This window comes from Equus przewalskii, chromosome 23, assembly GCF_037783145.1.
Source record: "Equus przewalskii isolate Varuska chromosome 23, EquPr2, whole genome shotgun sequence".
Taxonomy (NCBI): Eukaryota; Metazoa; Chordata; class Mammalia; order Perissodactyla; family Equidae; genus Equus; species Equus przewalskii.
Window position 1 is genome coordinate 19,688,472 of NC_091853.1, and position 20,839 is coordinate 19,709,310.

A 20,839-nucleotide genomic window follows, 5' to 3' on the forward strand; every position below is an offset into this window, starting at 1 on the left:
TGCTGCTAATGTTCCAGATCTTGATCTGAGTGGTGGTATCATGGGTGAGTTCAGTTTATGAAAGTTCGACAAACTGGACAGTTACAATCTTCTAACTTTTCTGCATGCATCTTATCCTTCAACAAAAACTTTACGTTAAAAAAGGAACTAACCTGTTGTGGAAATTCATACATTCCTCATGGGGCGAGCCATCACTTTCCTAGGGTTTACGTCACCAATTCAGCCAGCATAGTACAGGGATAGTGAAAAGGTTGGCAATCATAAAACCTTTGTTTTTGAACCTTTAAGTTTAAAAGCTTTAAGTTCTCTGTGTAATTACCATTATCACTAAATCATAAATGTTTCAAAGGAGTGACCACATCTGAGAATAGTATTCAGAGGCATCTCTTTCAACAAATTATTTAATATTTGGTCTTACTGTGGCATTCCTACTTTGGTGGTGACTGAAGCAGAATGCTTGAATATCAGTCCATCGCCTTCAATAGACTGCCAACTCACACACCCCCACGTACTTTATTCTTGGATTTGTTTCCATGTGGCCACTTGATAATGTATTTAATGGCTGGAGAGAAACATGTAAATTACAGGATTGCACTTAGCATATTCTACGTGTAGACTGACTCCATGACAGAAGGCCAGTAAGCCTGTTGATTTCTCAATGCCAAAATGTTTCTACTTTTCTGTAGATGTTATTACACCGTTATTCCTTAGTTCATTCTAATACTATACTTTAAACTTTGTTTCAAAGTAACTTGTGTGCATAAGAATCATCTGCACAGGTTGTTAAAAATGCAGATTTCCAAGCCCACACTGAAGACTCTGACTGAAGATGCAAGGTGTCTGCCTTGTTAGCACTCCAGATGATTCTGTGAAGATGGTTTAGTGGACTACATTTTGAGAAACCTGGCTTTGAGTTCACTGTCAGTGGATCGTAGCTATTCAGAATGTGATATTTTGATCTTGAATTTGGGGTAACTTTCTTTTGTGACTTTTGGCTGTTTATCACAAAAGTTGTAACAGGTTATGGGTCATCTTTATTCAAAGCAAAGGGTTTAAGTTGCTGCTAAGTCAAGTGGATATGAAAAAGCAAACGGAGAATCTTAAAACACAGCTTCAAGTTTAGAAGCTGCCACCAGCTCCTATCATCAATCAGATAATATATTGCTCAAAGCTGAAATGACAGATGGACCTATTGTTAATTTCGGCAGGCACTCCTGAAACTACTGAAGTTTATGAAAAGTTTTCCAACCCTGGAATTCTGAAGCTCTTTCTGGTGCATGTAGTTTCATGTCATCTTTATGGGAGCAGAAAAGATCTGTATCTTACTCCCCCGACATTTTTGTTCGCCAAGATTTAGATAAAAGGATGAGATGTAGGAAAGTGTCTTGGCCCACACATTACTTCTTTGCTTTACCACCTGTTTATCTGGAACGAGTCAAGTTGAAGCTGAAGCAGTGACTCAACACCCAGTTACCCTACAGGCATGAATTCACAAAGCCATGAAATAAGTACGCAGAAGAGAAAGAAATTTCTTTTCCTACATGTGACTTTTTCTTTCCCTTAATGCATATCTAGGAACTTCTCTAAAGCATTGGACTAAGTTTTGCTGTCAAAGGGACTGCTTTCCTTTTTCAAAGCTTCCACATACTACCATGCTAATGAAGATTAGAGATTATATAAAGAAAGTAAGCTGAGATATGTGATAATCATAGTCCAATTTTAAACTAGCCTCTTAAAAATGTTCTTTCATCCTGCGGTGTCTACCACTCCTACCAAGGTTTCTTAGTTTGCAAAGATTAGCAAGGATGCAGATTGTAATATCAAAGTTTGCAGCTGTCAGTGGTTTTCTCCTGTCCAGCACCCTTTGACATCTTAATTTTGAAGTCTCTTGGTAATGAAGCAAGAGAAGAAACTAGATAAACTACCACTCTTGACAAACATTTGAGAATATTGACTTTATCTAAAAGTGAAAAGAAGAAGAAACTAAAGTGACAAAGCTTTGAACTGGATTCCAGTTTTTAAAAAGGGTCTGTTGATGATTTAACATATAAATGTAATGTTGGCATCTTGTTTTGTGGTATTTTTCTTTATCATTTTGTCAGGGTTAGAATTTTTCAAAGCATATGACCCATGGAGAGTCCAAAATGGCTCAGAAGATGGTGATACCACCGATTGATTTATGCCACTTCAATTTGCTGCAATCTTTTCCTATCTGGTTCCTCCCCAGGAACATCGTTTTCTGCTTTCTCTCTTATTTGGCCCAAGGAAACCTTTCCCTCCTCTTCTTCAAGATTCAAATGAAGATCAAGCCCCCAAAGGCAATTTCCCCACCTACGATTTGACTTTATTTGTGTGTAATTATCTCCGTGACTGAGTTACTAGTCACGGTGTAGTGTATCTGCTTGTCTCCCATTTTCCCTTGCCTCTAAAATTAGGCTGTTAGCATTTGACTCACTTCCATAATTCAGATCTGCAGTTTCGTGTTTGGCTCCCTATCAAAGCCAAACAGCTTCTTGATAGGCAGTTCCTGGCGTATGGTGGGTACTCAAATATTTGTTGAATGAATGAATGATGTTTACCATCTGCATGCCCTCCCTTCCCACATACTTTGTGTTTTCTAGATTGGCTTTTGCTTGGTTTTGTGTTTTCTAACATTTTGGGGAACAATATGAAAAAGCATTAGTGTCATGGGAAAGAACCAGCCCTATGGGATGATGAAAAGCGACATTTTTGTACATTTTAATGTGTAGTGCCAATTGAATTTTCTCCTTAAAATCACGTGCTTATTTCTACTCAAAAGAAGAAAAATATGTTTCTTTATAATCTTCTACCACGTGCTATTCTAAATATGTAGTTTTATTTCTGGTTCGCAACCCTGAGCACTGGCAGGATGGCAGGAACACTGTTAAGGAAAAGCAAAAATCATCCCCTGGTTGAGGAGGTGGATAGATCACCTTGGAGCCTGTCCTTCTCTCTGCCCCATTTTCCCTAACCATCCTTCCTCCTCAGTCTTCTTATTTTCTAGTTCGTCTTCCATGGTCCTGTTGAGATATATAAGCACTGCATTAGAAATTGCAATGTATAAATATATCAAACCAACGCATGGTACATTTACACTTACACAATGTTACACGCCAGTTATATCTCCATAAAAATAAATAAATAAGTGTAATCGCAATAACTGTTTCCTTGTCTCTAAAACAGGATATCAAAAGTATGAACAGAAGATGACCTACCTTATTATCAGCTAGAATATTTGTTTAAAAATGCAGATCTCTGGGGGCTGGCCCCGTGGCCGAGTGGTTAAGTTCGCGCGCTCCGCTGCAGGCAGCCCAGTGTTTCGTTGGTTCGAATCCTGGGCGCGGACATGGCACTGCTCATCAAACCACGCTGAGGCAGCGTCCCACATGCCACAACTAGAAGGACCCACAACGAAGAATATACAACTATGTACTGGGGGGCTTTGGGGAGAAAAAGAAAAAAATAAAATCTTAAAAAAAAAAAATGCAGATCTTTGGTCCCATGACAGATCTGCTGATTTTGAGCTTTTGGGGTTGTGGATCTGTGTTTTTAACCAGAACCCTAGGCGTTTATATCGCACGATCACTTTTGAGACTCAGCTGCCCTTGACCATAAGCTTCATAATGCATGAGCTCCTTGATGCATAAGGTCCAAGCGGGAAAATTAAATACAAGACGATCCCAAATGCTTATACCTCGTTTGTAGATCTTCCCACTTTGCAGCAAAAAAGAACACTTAAAAGAAAATCTGATGACCACGTAGAAGAATTATGAGCAGTGTTTAAAAATGAAGGGGACTGATTACGTTATTTGATGACCATAACTATTGTCGAAGGACAAAGTTTATTTTAAAAAAGTTCTCTTTGAAAACCAGTCATTTCAGAACTATCCTTTTTGCCATTCCTTTGTTTTCAGTTTTTGTGTCTTTTTGTGTGGACTTCTTCACCACTCTCTCTCTCTCTCCCTTCTCCCTCTTCTCCAAAACTCTAAGTGCAGCTCCTCTTTCCATACCTTATGATCTCATCTTTAGCGCTTAGAAGCATGATGTCATTGAGAGAATGATCGTTGCAGTCAGATCTGGCTCTGATTCTTACTAGCTGTGTGATATTGAGCAGGTTGCTTAGCATCTCTCGTTTCTTGTTGCCTCAACGGTAAAACAAAGTACTTACCTTATAGTGCTGTTGTGAGACTTGAATGAGACTAATGTGTATAATAGTTCCTAAGAGTCATTACTCAATTATTGGTTTTTGTGGTTATGAATTATAATGGCCACGTGGGAAAGGATGTGTTAACGAGAAAAGTCAAGTCCTTAAGTTAGGAGACCTTAAATATTGTTCTGAAGATAGAAGGATGAGTAAGACTTGGTCCCTGCCCTCAAGTTGTTGACAGTCTTGTTGGAAAAGATAGATAGACATATAATTTCATCCATAAAATATAGTGTGTACAATGCTGTAAGAAGATGAGGGATTCTACGGAGCCACCAAAGAGAGAGGATCAATATTTCTACTGCTCGGCGTCAGTTGCCTTGTTGTTGAGTGAATATACAATGGGAGGAAATTTAAATAGTTTCTTTATTTGCAGCTATCTTTTTCTACGGTAATCCCCGTTTATTTGCAGTTTCAGGTCCCCATGGTCAACCATGTGCTGAACACATTAAATGGAAAATTCTGGAAATCCACAATTCATAAGTTTTAAATTGCATGCTGTTCTGAGTAGCATGATGAAATCTCATACCATCCTGCTTTGTCCCACCCCAGGACGTGACTCATCTGAGTGTTTCCATGCTGTACACACCTCTCGCCCATTATTCACTTAGTAGCTGTCTCGGTTATCAGATCAGCTGTCCCACTATCGCAGCTTGTGTTCAAGTGGCTCTTATTTGACTGAATTATGGACTCAGAGCCCTAGAGTAGTGATTCAGATATGTCAAAGAGAAGCCATAAAGTGCTTCCTGTAAGTGAAGACGTGAAAGTTCTAGACTTTAAAAGGAAAGGAAGTAAATCATACGCCGAGGTTGCTAAGATCTATGGTAACTTTTATTACAGTATATTGGCATAATTGTTATATTTTATTACTAGTTATTGTTGTTGATCTCTTACTGGGCCTAATTTATAAATTACACTTTATCATATGTATGTGTGTGTAGGAGAAAACTATATATAGGGTTAAGTACTATCTGCAGTTTCAGGCATCCACTGGGGAGATCTTGGAAGAATGTTTCCCACTGCTAAGGAGACTGTTGTATTTAAAATGGGACACATGTCATGCCCTGATTCAAGTGAGCCTTTATATGTAATACAAAAAGCTATCGCTTTCTTGAAACACTCACTTCCATCTGATTGATACTGCCACAATAAATTCAGAAATATATGTTGACTACTAATGTAAATGTCCCCCCTTAGAGTCGTTCAGTGCACAACCTGTACAACCATACAAGGCAACCTTATAACTACAAACAATATTTATTTCACACTGAATTTTATTACTTTTTTTGGCAAATAAAGTAATTATGATAATTTTTCTAATATAGACAAGCATCATGATCCTGAACCCATGATCTTGTCACCATGATAGTCCTGCAGTGAAAGTTACGCTGTGGTTAGCTGGGTGAGATTGCTCTCATTGTCTAGTAGTTGGACTGAGAGGTTGACTACATGGACAGAATAAAACACCTAATAAATGATTTTCTCTCCCAGGACTGTTATGAAGGGCAGGGACAAGATATGTAAAAAGTATATCATTTACAATGTTCTTATATTATATATTATATTGTCTCAGACATTTTGAATATGTTACTGCAGACTCATTGAAAATAACCTGACAATGCATATTAATAAAAATAAATTAGGAACTAGGAATCACCAAAGAAGATATACGGATTGCCAACAGGTACATGAAAACATGTTCAACATCATTAACTATCAGGGAAATGCAAATCAAAACTACAATGAGATATCACCTCACTCTGGTCAGAAAGGCTGTAATTAACGAGATAGGAAACAACAAGTGTTGGAGAGGATGTGGAGAGAAGGGAACCCTTGTACACTGCTGGTGGGAGTTCAAACTGGTACAGCCACTATGGAAAACAGTATGGAGATTCCTCAAAAAATTAAGAATAGATCTACCATATGATCCAGCTGTTCTACTGCTGGGTATTTATCCAAAGAACATAAAAGATACATGCACCCCTATGTTCATTGCAGCATTATTCACAATAGCCAAGACTTGGAAGCAACCTAGGTGCCCGTCAAGGGACGAATGGAAAAAGAAGATGTGGTATATAGACACAATGGAATACTACTCAGCCATAACAAGTGATGAAAGCTGGCCGTTTGTGACAACATGGATAGACCTTGAGGGTATTATGCTGAGTGAAATAAGTCAGAGGTAGAAAGTCAAATACCGTATGATCTCACTCATAAGGAGAAGATAAAAACAACAACAAACAAACACATAGCAACAGAGGTTGGAATGATGGTTACCAGAGGGGAAGGGGGGAGGGGGAGGGCGAAAGGGGCAATTAGGCACATATATGTGGTGATGGATATAATTAGTCTTTGGGTGGTGAACATGATGTAATCTACACAGAATTCAGAATATATTATGATGTACACCTGAAAGTTATATGTTATAATCCAATGTTACTGCTATGCAAATAAAAATTAAAATAAAAAAAAAAAAGGAACTAGGAATCACATTTTTGCCTCCTTCTCCCATGTGTTTACTTTTAATAGTTGACACTCCAGATCCCTACGTGGAACTTTTCATCTCCTCAACCCCTGACAGCAGGAAGAGAACAAGACACTTCAATAACAACATAAACCCCGTGTGGAATGAGACCTTTGAATTTATTTTGGATCCGAATCAGGAAAATGTTTTGGAGGTAAGTGAATCCTATAGAGACTTAGATGGTCATCATTCATTTGAGGTTGATGCTTGAGTTTGTCCCCTTACTGCCTTCTTTTCCCCAGTTAGAGTCCAGCTGGGCAACATGGTAGACGAGATGGCGCACATCAAGTTATGTGAGTGTCCAATGGACAATGCAGGAGTTAGGTAGAGCTGGGAAGAACCCTCCCCATGTGCTTTGGAGAAAGCCTATTTTCTGTTATAAAGAGGAGGATCCAAGTACAACAGAATAAAAGTATTGTTACTTGATATGACTTTAAAATAAGTCAACTTTTTTTATTAACTTAAAGTTCAAACAATTAACTTTAAAATAAGTTTTAATACATCTTTCCCAAAATAGTGGCATGAATTTTGTACATTCATTTCTTTCTCATATTCCAAAATAGCATTTCCCCTGAGAGGGGATAAAGTTCTATTTTTGCAAACATAATAATGAAAACATTGATTATTATTTTAGTAACGAATGTGGTTCAGAAAGAAAAGACAAAGTATCGTTACTGGTTGAATACTGAAAACCTCAAATGATGATTAAATATCATTTGAGAACTTTCTTTTCTTTTTTTTTTTTTTTAAGGAACATTAGCCCTGAGCTACCTACTGCCAATCCTCCTCTTTTTGCTGAGGAAGACTGGCCCTGAGCTAACATCCATGCCCATCTTCCTCTACTTTTATACTTGGGACGCCTACCACAGCATGGCTTTTGCCGAGGGGTGCCATGTCTGCACCTGGGATCCGAACCAGTGAACCTTGGGCCGCTGAGAAGCGGAAAATGTGAACTTAACCACTACACCACTGGGCCGGCCCTGAGAACTTTCATTTTTTAAGTGTGGTAGACAATTTACATTTTCAAGATCCAAGGGGAATTTTATACTTGTGCTCTACCTTTTCCTCCCCAGATTACGTTAATGGATGCCAATTATGTCATGGATGAAACTCTGGGGACAGCAACATTTCCCATATCGTCTATGAAAGTGGGAGAGAAGAAAGAGGTTCCTTTCATTTTCAACCAAGTAAGCAACCCAACAGAGTTATTTTTCAACCTTATGTCAGATAAAATCTATTATTCTGGAGAGTTGGGTTTAATGTTGGGAAAGTTTATTTATTTATTCTTGAGAAAGTTTTGTTTTCTAAAGGGAAAATGTTATTTTCCTTTTACTTCTTCTCCTAATCTTTTATTATTCTGATATCTATAAACTTTGGTTGAGGTATTACACTAAGTACCACAGAGACGTTAATACCTTTTGTGGCTCTAGATAGTAACACTGGGATTCAGCAATGTCTTTGGACCCCATTGGGAGGTCTAACGCAAACATTCGGGAAAATAAGGGAAATGTAAAATCTGAGAGGAAGGGCAGAGAGAGAGAGAACGAATGAGTGAACTCAAAGAAAACTGTTGGGACATCCAAATTATTCCAAAATTACAGGTGTAGTAATAAATTAAGCCTCTATGGAGGGATACTTCCATCTCGAATAATCCTCACATAATTAGGGCCAAAGCAGTGAAAAGTCAGCAGAAATGGTCTTGAGGTTATTGTTGTCTTTGTACAGTCACACGCTGCATCACGTTTCCGTCAGCGACAGGCCGCGTGTACCACAGTGGTCCCATAGGGTTGGTACCATATAGCCCAGCTGTGTAGTAGTCTGTACCGTCTAGGTTTGTGTAAGTCCACTCTATGATGTTCACACGACAAAATCACCTAAGGACACATTTCTCAGAATGTATTCCTATCGTTAGGCGAGGCATAACTGTATTCCTAGATTTGCTGCATTTCTGAAGTGCAATAATTTATTTAGGAGTAATAAAACCCTAGAAAAATTATTTATACAGAGCAAACATTGGATTTTGAATTTTGTAAGAGATTGGGTAGTTTACAGTGAGAAGTGTAAACAACTGGTGGACCAGCATGCAGAAGGCTGGTTAATTATTAGTTTCTTCTTGTTGTGGAAAACTGTTTTTCTCAACCTTGGAATGACTTTTGAAATCCCTTTCCTCACCCAAACCTGCCTGTCTCTTAGCTCTCACCTCCTTTCCTGAGCGTTACCATCCAACATGTCCTCTTCCTTCTGTGAACTCGATGATAATTATCTGTGGAATTCATTGGGACTGAATCATTTAAGCTGTTCAATCTTTCATTCCCACCCCTCCATAAACTACAATCCTATAGGTCAGGAAACTGGTTATGCATGCCGAAGTACAGAGTTAATACATAGTTTATATTTACAGAATGAATGTATATCTATTTAGAAACTAACTTAAGCCCAAAGGGCTACTTGACCAGTTCATGCCATCAGAGCGACCCAGGTGCCGTAAGGACACTCTAGTCACACACTCCCTGTGATCCCCTCGGCTGCTCCAGGAAGCATGTCTTCTGTCCAGTGCCAAGAGATATGCTGCCCAAATTTCTGTTGACCTCTTTTAAAGCTATTTCATTCATTCCTTTTGCAAATGTGTATTGAAATCCACTGTGTATCAGCCAGTGTGTTTTTTACAGGGAATGTAAAGAAGAACAAGGTACAGGAAGCTGTTCCCCCAATTATCTTCATCTGGTTAGCACTGAGGTAGGGGTTGGAGAGGGAAGTGGACATAAGGAGCTATAGACATGTGACAAAAAGGAACCTCCATGCAGTGAGATGAGTCTCAATGAGGTACAGAGCGCAGTGGAAGACAGAACAAAGAAAGATCGTGTCATGAAAGGAGGCCAGGGGTGACTGTGTCGGTAGGGGACTTTGAAGAGGTTGAACAGTGAACACAGTGGTTAACACCTTGGCATTTGAAGCCAAGCACTTTGGTGTTTAAATCTCAGCTCTGTCCCTTGTTTCATCATGGGGAAATCACTTAGATCCTCTGTGCCTCAGTTTACTCATCTGCAAAGGGGAGATAATATCTCAAAGGGGAGTCTTTATAATTTATATATATAAATATACCTATGTGTGTTACATGTAAATATATTTAAAATATATTTAAGTATAGTTATTAAATTATAATTCAATATAATTTAGAGAAAATACATATTATATGTTAGTTGTAGGTTTCTTAGGCATATAATTAACTTTGTATTAAATATGTAATAATAATTGATTATAGAAATCCATATAAATACTATACACGCATAGGTGTATGCATACATACATGTGCCTACAACAGTGCCTGGTACACATTAAGCACTATGTAAATGTTGCTCTTGTTTTACCTTGAGAAAAGAATAGGATTTCAGCAGGCAGAGAAGCAGTGATGATCATTCTAGGCAGGAGAAACTGCAAAGGCGTCAAGTCTTGCAAGAAGGAAGCAAGTTGGGGCAGGGCAGGTTACATGCTTGCCAGGTCCGTGTTGGTGAGTAGTGGGGGAAGGAGTTTAGAGGTGGCCAAAGGCTCACATCCACAGACCTCGCCTATGGCACGTTGCTAGGACCTGTTCTCAATCAACGTTTGCTCAGGGTTTTGTAAGCATGGATTGGCCTTTCCAAAGTATAATGTTTTTTTCTGCTTTTCAGTCTATGACACAAAGACTGATTATAAAAGAAGATATTGTAGGGAAACATGCATTTCCTCTCCTCCTGTCATTTCCTATGGTTAGGTGTGTAACCCTCGGGCTCTAAAACAGACCTTCTGCATTCCTGAATTTAAAGTAGCTTACATAATTATTTTTTTAAGTGTGCCTGAGAAAACAGTTGGCCTAGCAGCTTTTTTTTTATTACTCTGTTCTTAAGAGTCCTTTGTAGTTTTCATCTGAACAACATTTCTTTGAGTTGTGACCTGTGATGGGAGTGGGGGGCGAGGTAGATGCGTGATGGCTAGTTGGAGAGCCTCCTGTCGTCCCCAGATCGCGTGACGTGCCCTATGCACACATCCAGTCTGTCCTCATCTCTGAATCTCTGAATCTTTCAGAGGACGACGGTCTCCTTTCTGCAATGTTCAGAGCTTGTAAGAGGGAACAGGTTGTGAAGGAATCATGTGGGGGAAGAAGTTTTTAAACAGTTCTTGGAGATGACTATGGCAATCTGGGACAGTAAAGTGAGCACATGGATTTGACAAAAGAAGAGTGCGTGCTTTAGGACTTGATTAGCAAAAACCCCTTCAACATTTTGTCATCCAAAAGTTAGTACTGAGTCAACATAGAGTGATTTCTGCGGCCAGCAGCCAGCTGGAGAAAGAGCAGGAGCCTCCAAATGGAGATGCCAGATTCCCCAGTGCCTGTCCCACCTACTTGCGCTAGGAAGTGGGAATTGGGAGACCCAGACTCTCATTTTATCTGTCACTGACCTCTCTCTAGAAGGTTTGAGTTGTCTTTCCCTCTGAGTGTTATTTTCTTTTTTTCTAAAATGAAGTTTTGATTAACTTATTTCTAAGATCCTTTCTAGTTTATAAAATTCCGTGATTCAGAAAGAATGTCTTATTGTTTGACCATTTTCACCCAAAAGTTTTCAGTTCTTCCGTTTTACAGATATGGAAACAAATAATAATAATAAAAATCTTTGTTATATAATTTTAAAATCACATAACCTGTCAATAGATAATTTTTTAATGAGCTTTTATTGTGCACTTAAAACTTTGCTAAACATTAAGAAAGCTACAAAAAGTTCCATTTTCAAGGAACCAATAATGTGTTGGGAAAAGAGTAGGCCTTCATATATCAACTGAGAAGTAATATAATAAGCAGTATCATGAGGCATCTATTCATTGGTTTACATACTTAGGAGTTATTTGTTAAACCACTTATGTGCCAGGCAACGTTCCTGATGATGGACAAATGGCAGAGGACATGATAGGTGATGTTCTGGTTCTTAGGGAGCTTGTATTATAATGGGGAAGGTAAATAGACAACAGAGCGAAAGGGTAATCAATACAACATCAGCTCGTGATAAATATTATGAAGAAAATAAAACAGAAGGATGTGATAGAGAACAGTTGGTGGGCAACTACCATTTATATAATCAGGGAAGGCCTTTCTAAAGCATGACGTTTTTTCCCCAAGTTTTATTATCACAATTCTCAAGCATATAAAAAGTTGAAAGATTTGTACACTGAATACCCATGTAACTGCCAGCTAGGTTCTACAGTTAACATTTTACTCTACTTGCTTTGCCGCATATCTTTCCCACTATCCATCCTCAAACCATCTTAGTTCTTGGAAGCATTTAAAAACAAATCACAGACAACAGCATGCTTCACCCATAAACACTTCAGCATATTGTTAACTAGAGCTTAGTATTTACATTATTATAATTTTAAGTGCCAAGTAAATAGTGCATATATATTGCAATGAGAGTTATAAGAAGGAATGATTCATTCATTCATTTCACAAATAACTATTGAGCACCCAGTGTGTCGCAGACAGCCTTTAGGCACTGTCTGTCCTGCAGTGAACAAAACAAGAATCCCTATCCCCGTGGAACTTATATTCTACTTAGTAAGATAGATAAGAAGCAAGATAAATACGTTAAGGATACTTGTGTGAGATAGTGATAGTGATAAGTGCTAAATAAACCAGGGAATGAGGAGAGGGGAGTACACATATATATGTGAAGGGAGTTGCAAATGCAGTTCCAAAACATGGCTAAGAAAAGTATCTCTGATGGTGTCGAGGGCAGAAGACTCTCTGGGTAGAAAGATCCTGAAGCAGAAGTTTTCCTGACATGTTGAGTAACAGCAGGGAGGAGAGTATGGCTGGACACAAAGAAAAAGTACCAGGGAGAATGGTAAGAGCTGAGGACAGAGAGGCACAAGGGGATGGGGTTGCAGTAGACCATTGTGGGTTACAGTGGATATCAATGGCTTAGGCTTGTCCTTAAAGGAAGGATGTGGTTGGATCTCCAAAGGGTTGGAAGGCTGTTCCAGTGGAGAGAACAGCCTGAGCCTTTGCTCATAGTCATGGGACTAGAAAGGAAAAGCATGTTCAGGAAACAGAGACTAGACAGATGTGATAGGAGCAGAGCATTCGTGCATGAAGGAAGAACAGGTACCTTGGGATCAGACCATAATAGAGCTCAAACTCAAGACGTTGGCATTTGAATGCTATCTTACAGACAGCAGTGAGTCACGTAAGGTTTTGGACCAGGTAATGGGGAATTTAGAGAAAACCCAATTTGACTTTTTCCTCAGAAATATTAGTAAGCAAAAAGTTAGTAGGAAAAGACGCAGCAAATGTTTGCTATTGAAAACCAAAAGGTTGATTCAGCTTTAGCAGACTACTTCAGTAGAAAATAATGAGTACTGAGGAGTACAGGGTGACTTGAGGAAAATAAATCTAGCAACAGCCTTGATGTGTCAGTGAGTTGAATGGAATGATTGCCTAGTGGTGGTGAAAGCTGTGGATCCAGCTCTTCTTGAGACTGATTTATCCCTCAACTCAATTTTAGAACTTTTTTTTGAGGAGAAAGCCAATCTTAGGGCTAAGTCCACACTTTTTATTTTTCAGGTAACATTTATAAAATCTAACTTAGCTTGTGTTTGTCAATCATGAGTTTAGTGAGCATCAGAGTTGTCATTCGAGAGAAACTAGCAGAACCTGCTGCTTTTAATCTCAGGTTCAAACTCAGCCAGCCACTGCCTGGGTTGGAATCGTGCTTCTGCTACTTATTCACTGTGTGATGTTGGACAAGTTAATTTTTTTCTCTTTGCCAGGTATCCTTATCTGCAAAACAGGATTGTATATAGTACCTACCTCTTAGAGTTGTGGTTATGGTTAAATGAGTTAATGCATCGAAAGTTTTAGAACAGTGCCTGGCCCGGTAAGCACTAAATAAATGTTAGATATTCTCATTATAATTGTAACTGGCCAGATGTAACTATTTGTCATGTGTTTCATGAAGCTGACTTGATTGATTATTAAGCTGACTTATTTGTTTGAACTTATTGACCAAAATGAACTTATTTATTTATAGGAAGAGCCTATAAATTCAGCAATCATTTGTTTCAACAGAGTCCAAAAATGTTCTAGTCACCCATTACTGAATATATCAAGTGTGGCTTTGAGTTACAGTATCCCATTTTAAAGTGGAAAGATATAGGATCTTTAGAATTTAGTGTGTTTTGTTTAAAAGCAGTAGCCTACTTCAAGAGAATCATGAAAATGCTAAGGTTTAGTAGTGCAGAGAAAGATTACACTTCTTTATGCTCTAGATGAAATTAGTTTGTTTTGGCAAATACTTTGAGGAAGATAGTCTCTAAGTTTTACATCATACAGTGTTTTAATTTGCCATCTTTATTTAGGAGTTAGTGTTATTTTTTTAGAAGAACCATGTCTCCAGGCTTCTGTGCTATCTAACTTTGGCCAATTGCTTTCTTTGATTATTGCTTCTTTGTGATTGCAACTTGAACATGAATGAAGTCAATGAGGTCGTTCTCTGGAAGAGAGTGGTAAAGCTTAAAATACACAAGAGTTTTGATGATGAGTTCAGAATTAGGTTGGTATCAGAATGATTTCATTGGAAAACTATGTATTGAAGTATGAGGGCAAAGACTACAATTTAGCTAAATGAATGAGATGAAGCAGAGTTTGGAAGGGAAAACAAGGGAACTATATAATTTTGTGAGAAATTTGGGAGATCTTTGGCTAAGATGTGAATGCCATCACATTGATGCAGGGTGGAGTTCAAACATAGGTCAGACAATTCCTGGCTTTAAGAAGGGATCCATTTTTATTTTGAGATACTAGCAATGGAAACATAAGCGAGCATTTTTGGCACTTCTACAATTTTTAGCTTGTAAATTATAGAGCATTTTAGAATGCTCTTGTATCTTTGCGGTCCTCGACTGGACTTGAATTCCATCAGAGAGTAGAACGTGTTCAGCATCTGAACCATGTCACACCCAGCCTGACACACATTAGGTGCTAGAATCGTTTTTGGATGAATAGATAAATGAATGTACTTACGGGAAAGACAGAAAACCTGGGAAATACTCAGACAGGCATAACGAAACTAAGTGAAATTTAAAAAAGAAAAACTGGAGAGTCTGAGAGATTCCCATTTGGAGAAAAAGAGTTGGTATTTTGGTTTGATAGCAGTGCTGTAGGAAGTCTGTTTTTTTGTGTGATAGCTAATGATTACACAGCTCTTTAAGAATTTCCAATGTCCATATAAGGAAAAGGGACCTTAAATTAAAGAAGGAGAGACCATCAGATGTAAGGAGGAAAACTCTGTGATCGAGCAGAGCATGGCTAAAGGGGAAATTGTGTATTTTTTTATCTTTTGAGTCTTTTCAGACTGTCTGGGATATTTTGGGGGGCACAATTAGCCTGAATTCTTGGGTAGTGGATTAAATGATCCCTGGTAGTAAATGCTAATTTTATTTTATTAAGAAATCATATCTTAACTAGGCTTACAGTGGTGATCGTTTTGCAATATATACAAGTATTGAATCATTATGTTATACACCTACAACTAATAAAATATTATATGTCAATTATACCTCAATAAAAAAATAAATGTTAATTTTTAGTGTTATCAAAAAAAGAAATCATATATACTTTAAAAAATAATTTTATCAGTGTCTTATTTAATTTTAAACATGCAAAATTTATTTAGATATGACCTACCTTGTATTGGCGGGTTTGTAATTTCCACTCTGCCTTTGAATTGCTTCCTTGTTAGATTTACATCCGGTTCCTTCTTCACAGGATGGAGTTTATTGTATAGAAACATGACTCATGGCAAAAGTGACCCTAATTTTTTTAATGTAATTTTACTTTTTATCTTACACAGGTCAGGTAAATACAGATAAAGCAGGAAATATTATGTAATTCTCTTGAAAGATGTGAATGATTATTAAATCAACATGTTATTAGTTCCTGTTTATTTCTACCGAGAAAAAAAAGTAAATTGACACAAGAGGGATCAGAATTCAAAATAATGTCTTATTAAAAGTAAAGGTTGTAAATCCTCGAGTAGATTCGTAAGAGAAGGCACAGTATGTTTGAAGACTCTTTACTAATAGGATAGATTCTCAAGTTTAAAATTATTTGACTGTGTGCATCTTTTTGTAACAATAATTTTAAAGGACCCCCTTAATGCCAGACACTATGCTTGTTCCTTTAACTTTATTATTTCAAAACGATCCTGGAAAGTTTGCAAGGGAATTAGTGGATTAGATAACTTTTAAATTACTTTTAAGTTTGAAATGGCTTTTTTTTTTTTTTGAGGAAGATTAACACCTATACCTATCTTCCTCTATTTTCTATGTGGGACGCCTACCACAGCATGACTTATGAGCAGTGTGTAGGTCCGTACCTGGGATCCGAACCAGCGAACCCTGGGCCACCAAAGCAGAGCGTGGGCAAACTTAACCCTGGAATGGCTTTTTTTTTTAAATAGTTTCTCTCCTCTAGTTTCCCTCTCCCTCCCCAAACCAAACATCTTGCATTATAAGCTTCTAAAATTGCTTTCCACTGTGGAATTCAAAGAAGAGAGTGTTGTTTTCCACAAGAATGTGGAAATTACAGCCCACTTCTCACATTTGTAATTCCTAGAAGAGGTGGGGTTCTTCTCGCTTATTCTGATTTCTAGCTAAGTATTATGGGATTGGGGAGAGCCTGGAGATTTAGTCACCTTTTCTTCTAATTGCCTTGATAATACAAGCACCCTGAAAGACTGTAAGTGGAGAGCTTTGTGCAGTGTGTGGGAAGGAGTATACAATAAGTGTTTAGTGCCTCATAGGAAGTACATGTTTTTGTGGCTATTTTATCTGAATGACACGTTCCAGGTAAGAGGCGCAGAGAGATCGTGAATGTCAGTCTTCATAGCGTGTCTGAACATAGTGCATGGGGGAGAGTTTAAAATTTCCTCCTGGTTGTGGGTGATCCACTTGGGCAACAAGTGAAAGTGAGCGTCCCAATCCATGTGACGAGCACCATGGCAACACAGTCTATGATATTCCAAATGGCAGAAATATCCTCTCTTCTCTTCTTGCATCTTGCCTTTATTTAAAGAGTCCTGTCAGTCTGTCTAGGATCACGAATGTCTTAGCCAAGAAGTGTTGTTATTATAGAGAAGATGAATAGGACTGTAAACATGGTACAGTTGGTTTTCCTTTTAGTTATTAAGTTGTCAGGATAAGTAGGCAATAGATATATTCAGGCATTGACTATTTTAATATATAAATTGCTTAGGGCCCTGCCAGATGGGAAACCAGCTTTTCCCTGAACACTTTCTGTCAGGAGGTGGCACATTAGAACAGAAAGCCCATTCCAGATTTAAATCTTTCCATTTGTTGGAAAACTCCACATTGAGTCGTGATATTGGTCTTTTAGTTTCCATTCTCTTATGGTGCTTTTGGCCTCTGAAGATAAAAACAGTAAATCTAGTCTTATTTTAATAGTAGCTTTCGTGTATTTTTTTTTTTTTTTTGAAAAAAAGAGACCAGGTTTTACCCATACCTTGTTTTTCTTATTAAATATTCAAAGTAACCTCATTCATTATAAACTGTTTTACAACTCTCCTTAGGAAAGACTATTTGAAATTTTCAAACTGCGAATAGACATAATGTGAGCAACACCTTCATTGGTAGAATAGACAGCAATTACATTAATTGTTTCGAAGCCAATCACCTTTTTGACATACCGAACTATGATTCATCTGAGCATGTATAATTCTATTTGTACTGGTATTCTTGATTATTTTATTAACTTCAAAGTAATATTTATATGCTGCTTTGAAGAATAAAGGTCACAGAATTCCATGGGAGCTGCTATTTGGGTTGGTCCAGCCCATGATTTTCTCTCTTGTAGCAGTGAGGTATTTCTTGACAGGAAAAGATTGTCTGATGTGCTCCCGGTCGCACACATATGCACAGTAATTCAACAAATATTCTCTGATTACCTGCTTATGCCAAATACTGTGCAATGAACTAGTAAAACAAACCTCCATAAGACAGAGCTTGCAGTTAGGAGAGGCAAATCCTTATACAGATGATTCCAATACCTTTCTGAGAATTATCCATGAACTTATTTTAACCTTTCAGAAAGCTCCTTCTAGTTTGTTTTTTTCCATCCCCTGAAACCCAGAAGAAAACACAGCCTATATAATCTATGGCATTTTATGTTGGGTCTAAAAATAGCCTGTTCACATTGTAAGGGGCATATGCTAGTTCTGTTCTATTTGAAGGTATTGAACAGGTTCCCTCGAACTATATTATGGTAACTGATATGATAAAAATAATAGCACCATCTTACAGTTGTGCAGCAAACATCAAAACATTTTCTCATTTGGTTCTCATAACAATCTCGAGTTATGTGAATATTCGTAGCTGATGGCAGGGATAGTATTGAAAAGGTCTTTCTATACAACTTACTTATAGTCTCTGGAAAGACACCTTTTAATATCCCTTTTTCTCTCTGGATATTAGTCACTTTCTTTTCTATTAAACCAAGATTGGCCCATTGGCAGGATGGGGTCCATCTCTAAGTTTGGTTGACTCACGTAGTGCTGAAACATTAAAAACCTGAGCGTCCCATGCCATTTGCAGAGGTTTTTGTGCTGCCCACGGTTGGCTTCCCCCTGGGTCCTGCTGCCCACCGTGGGTAGGTGTTCTGTCTCCAGTTTACTGCAGCTCGCACTTGTCACAAATGCACTCGTGTGAATTTTCACCCACGTTTTCTTTAACCTCCCGGCCATTTCAGCCTCTGATTTTGAGGCCCAGGGACAGCTCCTGAATAATAGACACAATGACTTGGTAGTTTTTAGATCTCAGGCAATTTTTATGTTTCATGAAAAATGATGGTGGAACTGAACTACTTCATTTTAGTGAAGGAGGAAAACAGCTATGCAGAGACGATTCTTAGGTTTGCTATAATGACTTAATAAGTAGATGTCTGATGGAAAATAGCAAGAAAATTATTTATTGAAATGCACCTGTAATTTAGGGTCTTCATGGAGATACATTACTTGTAGTTTTAGGGTTTTTTTTTTTTTTCTGCTTTATCTCCCCAAACCCCCCCGTCCATAGTTGTATATCTTAGTTGCAGGTAGGGTTTTTGTTTTTTTTTAGTTTAAAAACACTCTGGCACTCAAAAATTATTTTGACTATTTGCATTATATATAATACACATCCATTTTATGACCTAATCTGACTAATGTGTCTGTTTTAGGTCACTGAAATGATTCTGGAAATGTCTCTTGAAGTTTGGTAAGTGCACTTACTTCATTGGATGGAAAATATTGTGAGTGATCCACTGACGTTTTAGTTGTTGAAGAGTATAATTTTAATATATGAAATAATTCTGACAGGTTTGAATATAAAAAAAGCATTAAATGCATTTTGCTTTTCTTTAGCTCTCTCCTAATAGGTACAACATTACAAAAGAAATCTAATATTCTTTGCTTAATTTTCCAGTAGTTTGGTGGTTAAATAATAGATGTCAGAATATGGGCTTTTAGAAAGAAACATCCCTCAAGTATATATCTATTTCCAGAGAAATGAACCTGGTTATTTAAGCCTATTTTCCATTGTTGATTCAGATAGATATTCAAAAATATAAAAGTGTACAGAAATAGGAACATATAAAGGAGGAAAACTGAAAATTGAGACTTTTTATTCATAGTGATCAGCAGGACTACAAATGGTAAAATTCCATGAAACATGTTGCTCTTTCAAAGTGGCCTCCAGAAATGACTGTTGGAAAATCATCTATTTACTTTCAAATGATGAGTCTGAGGGGAGTCTGCCCTGCCTTGAGAATTAGCTGATCTCTGATCTAAACTGAATCCAGCAGATCCCACCTCCCTCAACCTCTCTTTGAACTTCCCTGTTAAAGTGGGTTCAACCAAAGTTACTAGTACACACATTTTATTTACACAAACACCACATAAGTTAGTGTAACATCCTCATATCTTGTGATTTGCCGAATGAATGGTGATGGATACAATGACATTGGGTTTAGGTATTTCTTTCTCTTATTTTGATCCCTGGAACATGTTGCGTAAATTATTGCGTAAATTACCATTGTTCCTTAATACATATCAGGAAGTATCAAAGGACAATCCAGCTTTTTGAATTTTATTTTGCATTACGTTGATTCTTGCTTAAAGTGGTGTATTTTGGCATGAGATTAGAAATATTCTTGTTATTCGACCATGACAATAATGCTGCTTGTTTTAATGGGAAATAGTCTTCACTGATGTAAGTAGGACCATGTTATGTAAAAGAAATGGGCTTTAACAAAGCACAGTTGTCAAAAAATGTAGCAAAAACTCAGCTAAATAGTGTACATATGTCCAGAAGCAATTTGCTATGTATTTATAATGAACTTTAATCAATCTCTATTTTCATGCATTAATTTGTCTTGACTCTAACAGAAATGTTCTTTAAAGAAAAATTTTATTTTCCATGGAATGTCTTCCCTTAAAAATAAAATAAAATCAAGAAAGAAAATTAATTGAAGAGTTAAAAATAATACATAGAAGAAATAAAGGAACCATGCTTTTGTTACTATATTTTTAAAATTGCTCAAATATTTTGAATTTTATTTAGGTACTTTTGTACTGATATCTTCTAAACATCTATGTTGATTGCTCTGTTAATGTAAGATAATGATCAGCACAGTGCATGACATGGAACATGAGTTCTAGAATGAGAAGTCCTGGATTTAAATCTACTGCTTGCTAATTATGTTAATGGTTGAAAGATTTGTAATCACTTTTTTACTCATTTGTAAAATAGAAAAGAGTACTTTATAAGCATATCTATTGTGATGATTTAATGAGATGTTCTTTCTAAAGATCATATATCATAGGAAAGTTTCCCACGTGTACATCAAATGTCATAGTGGTACTCTTTGTAATAGTTAAAAAAATTGAAAGCAACCTCGATGTTCATGGATAAGTAAGTTATTCTATAACCACATAATAAAAATACTCAATAATAGTAAAAATGTTTGAATTAGTTCTATTTATATACACAGATAAATCTTAAAAACAAAA

At 37.3% G+C, this 20,839-nt stretch overlaps 1 protein-coding gene across 8 annotated transcripts in view; it reads left to right on the forward strand.

Annotated features, from left to right (window-relative positions):
* PLA2G4A (phospholipase A2 group IVA) overlaps positions 1-20,839 on the forward strand; it is a 149,861-nt gene that overhangs the window by 65,503 nt on the left and 63,519 nt on the right. For all 8 annotated transcript variants that reach the window (XM_070591572.1, XM_008533970.2, XM_070591573.1 and 5 more), the window contains 3 exons: positions 6,755-6,903; positions 7,823-7,936; positions 19,009-19,046. In XM_070591572.1, coding sequence (XP_070447673.1) covers positions 6,755-6,903; positions 7,823-7,936; positions 19,009-19,046 — 301 coding nt within the window. The remainder of the gene's footprint in view (positions 1-6,754; positions 6,904-7,822; positions 7,937-19,008; positions 19,047-20,839) is intronic.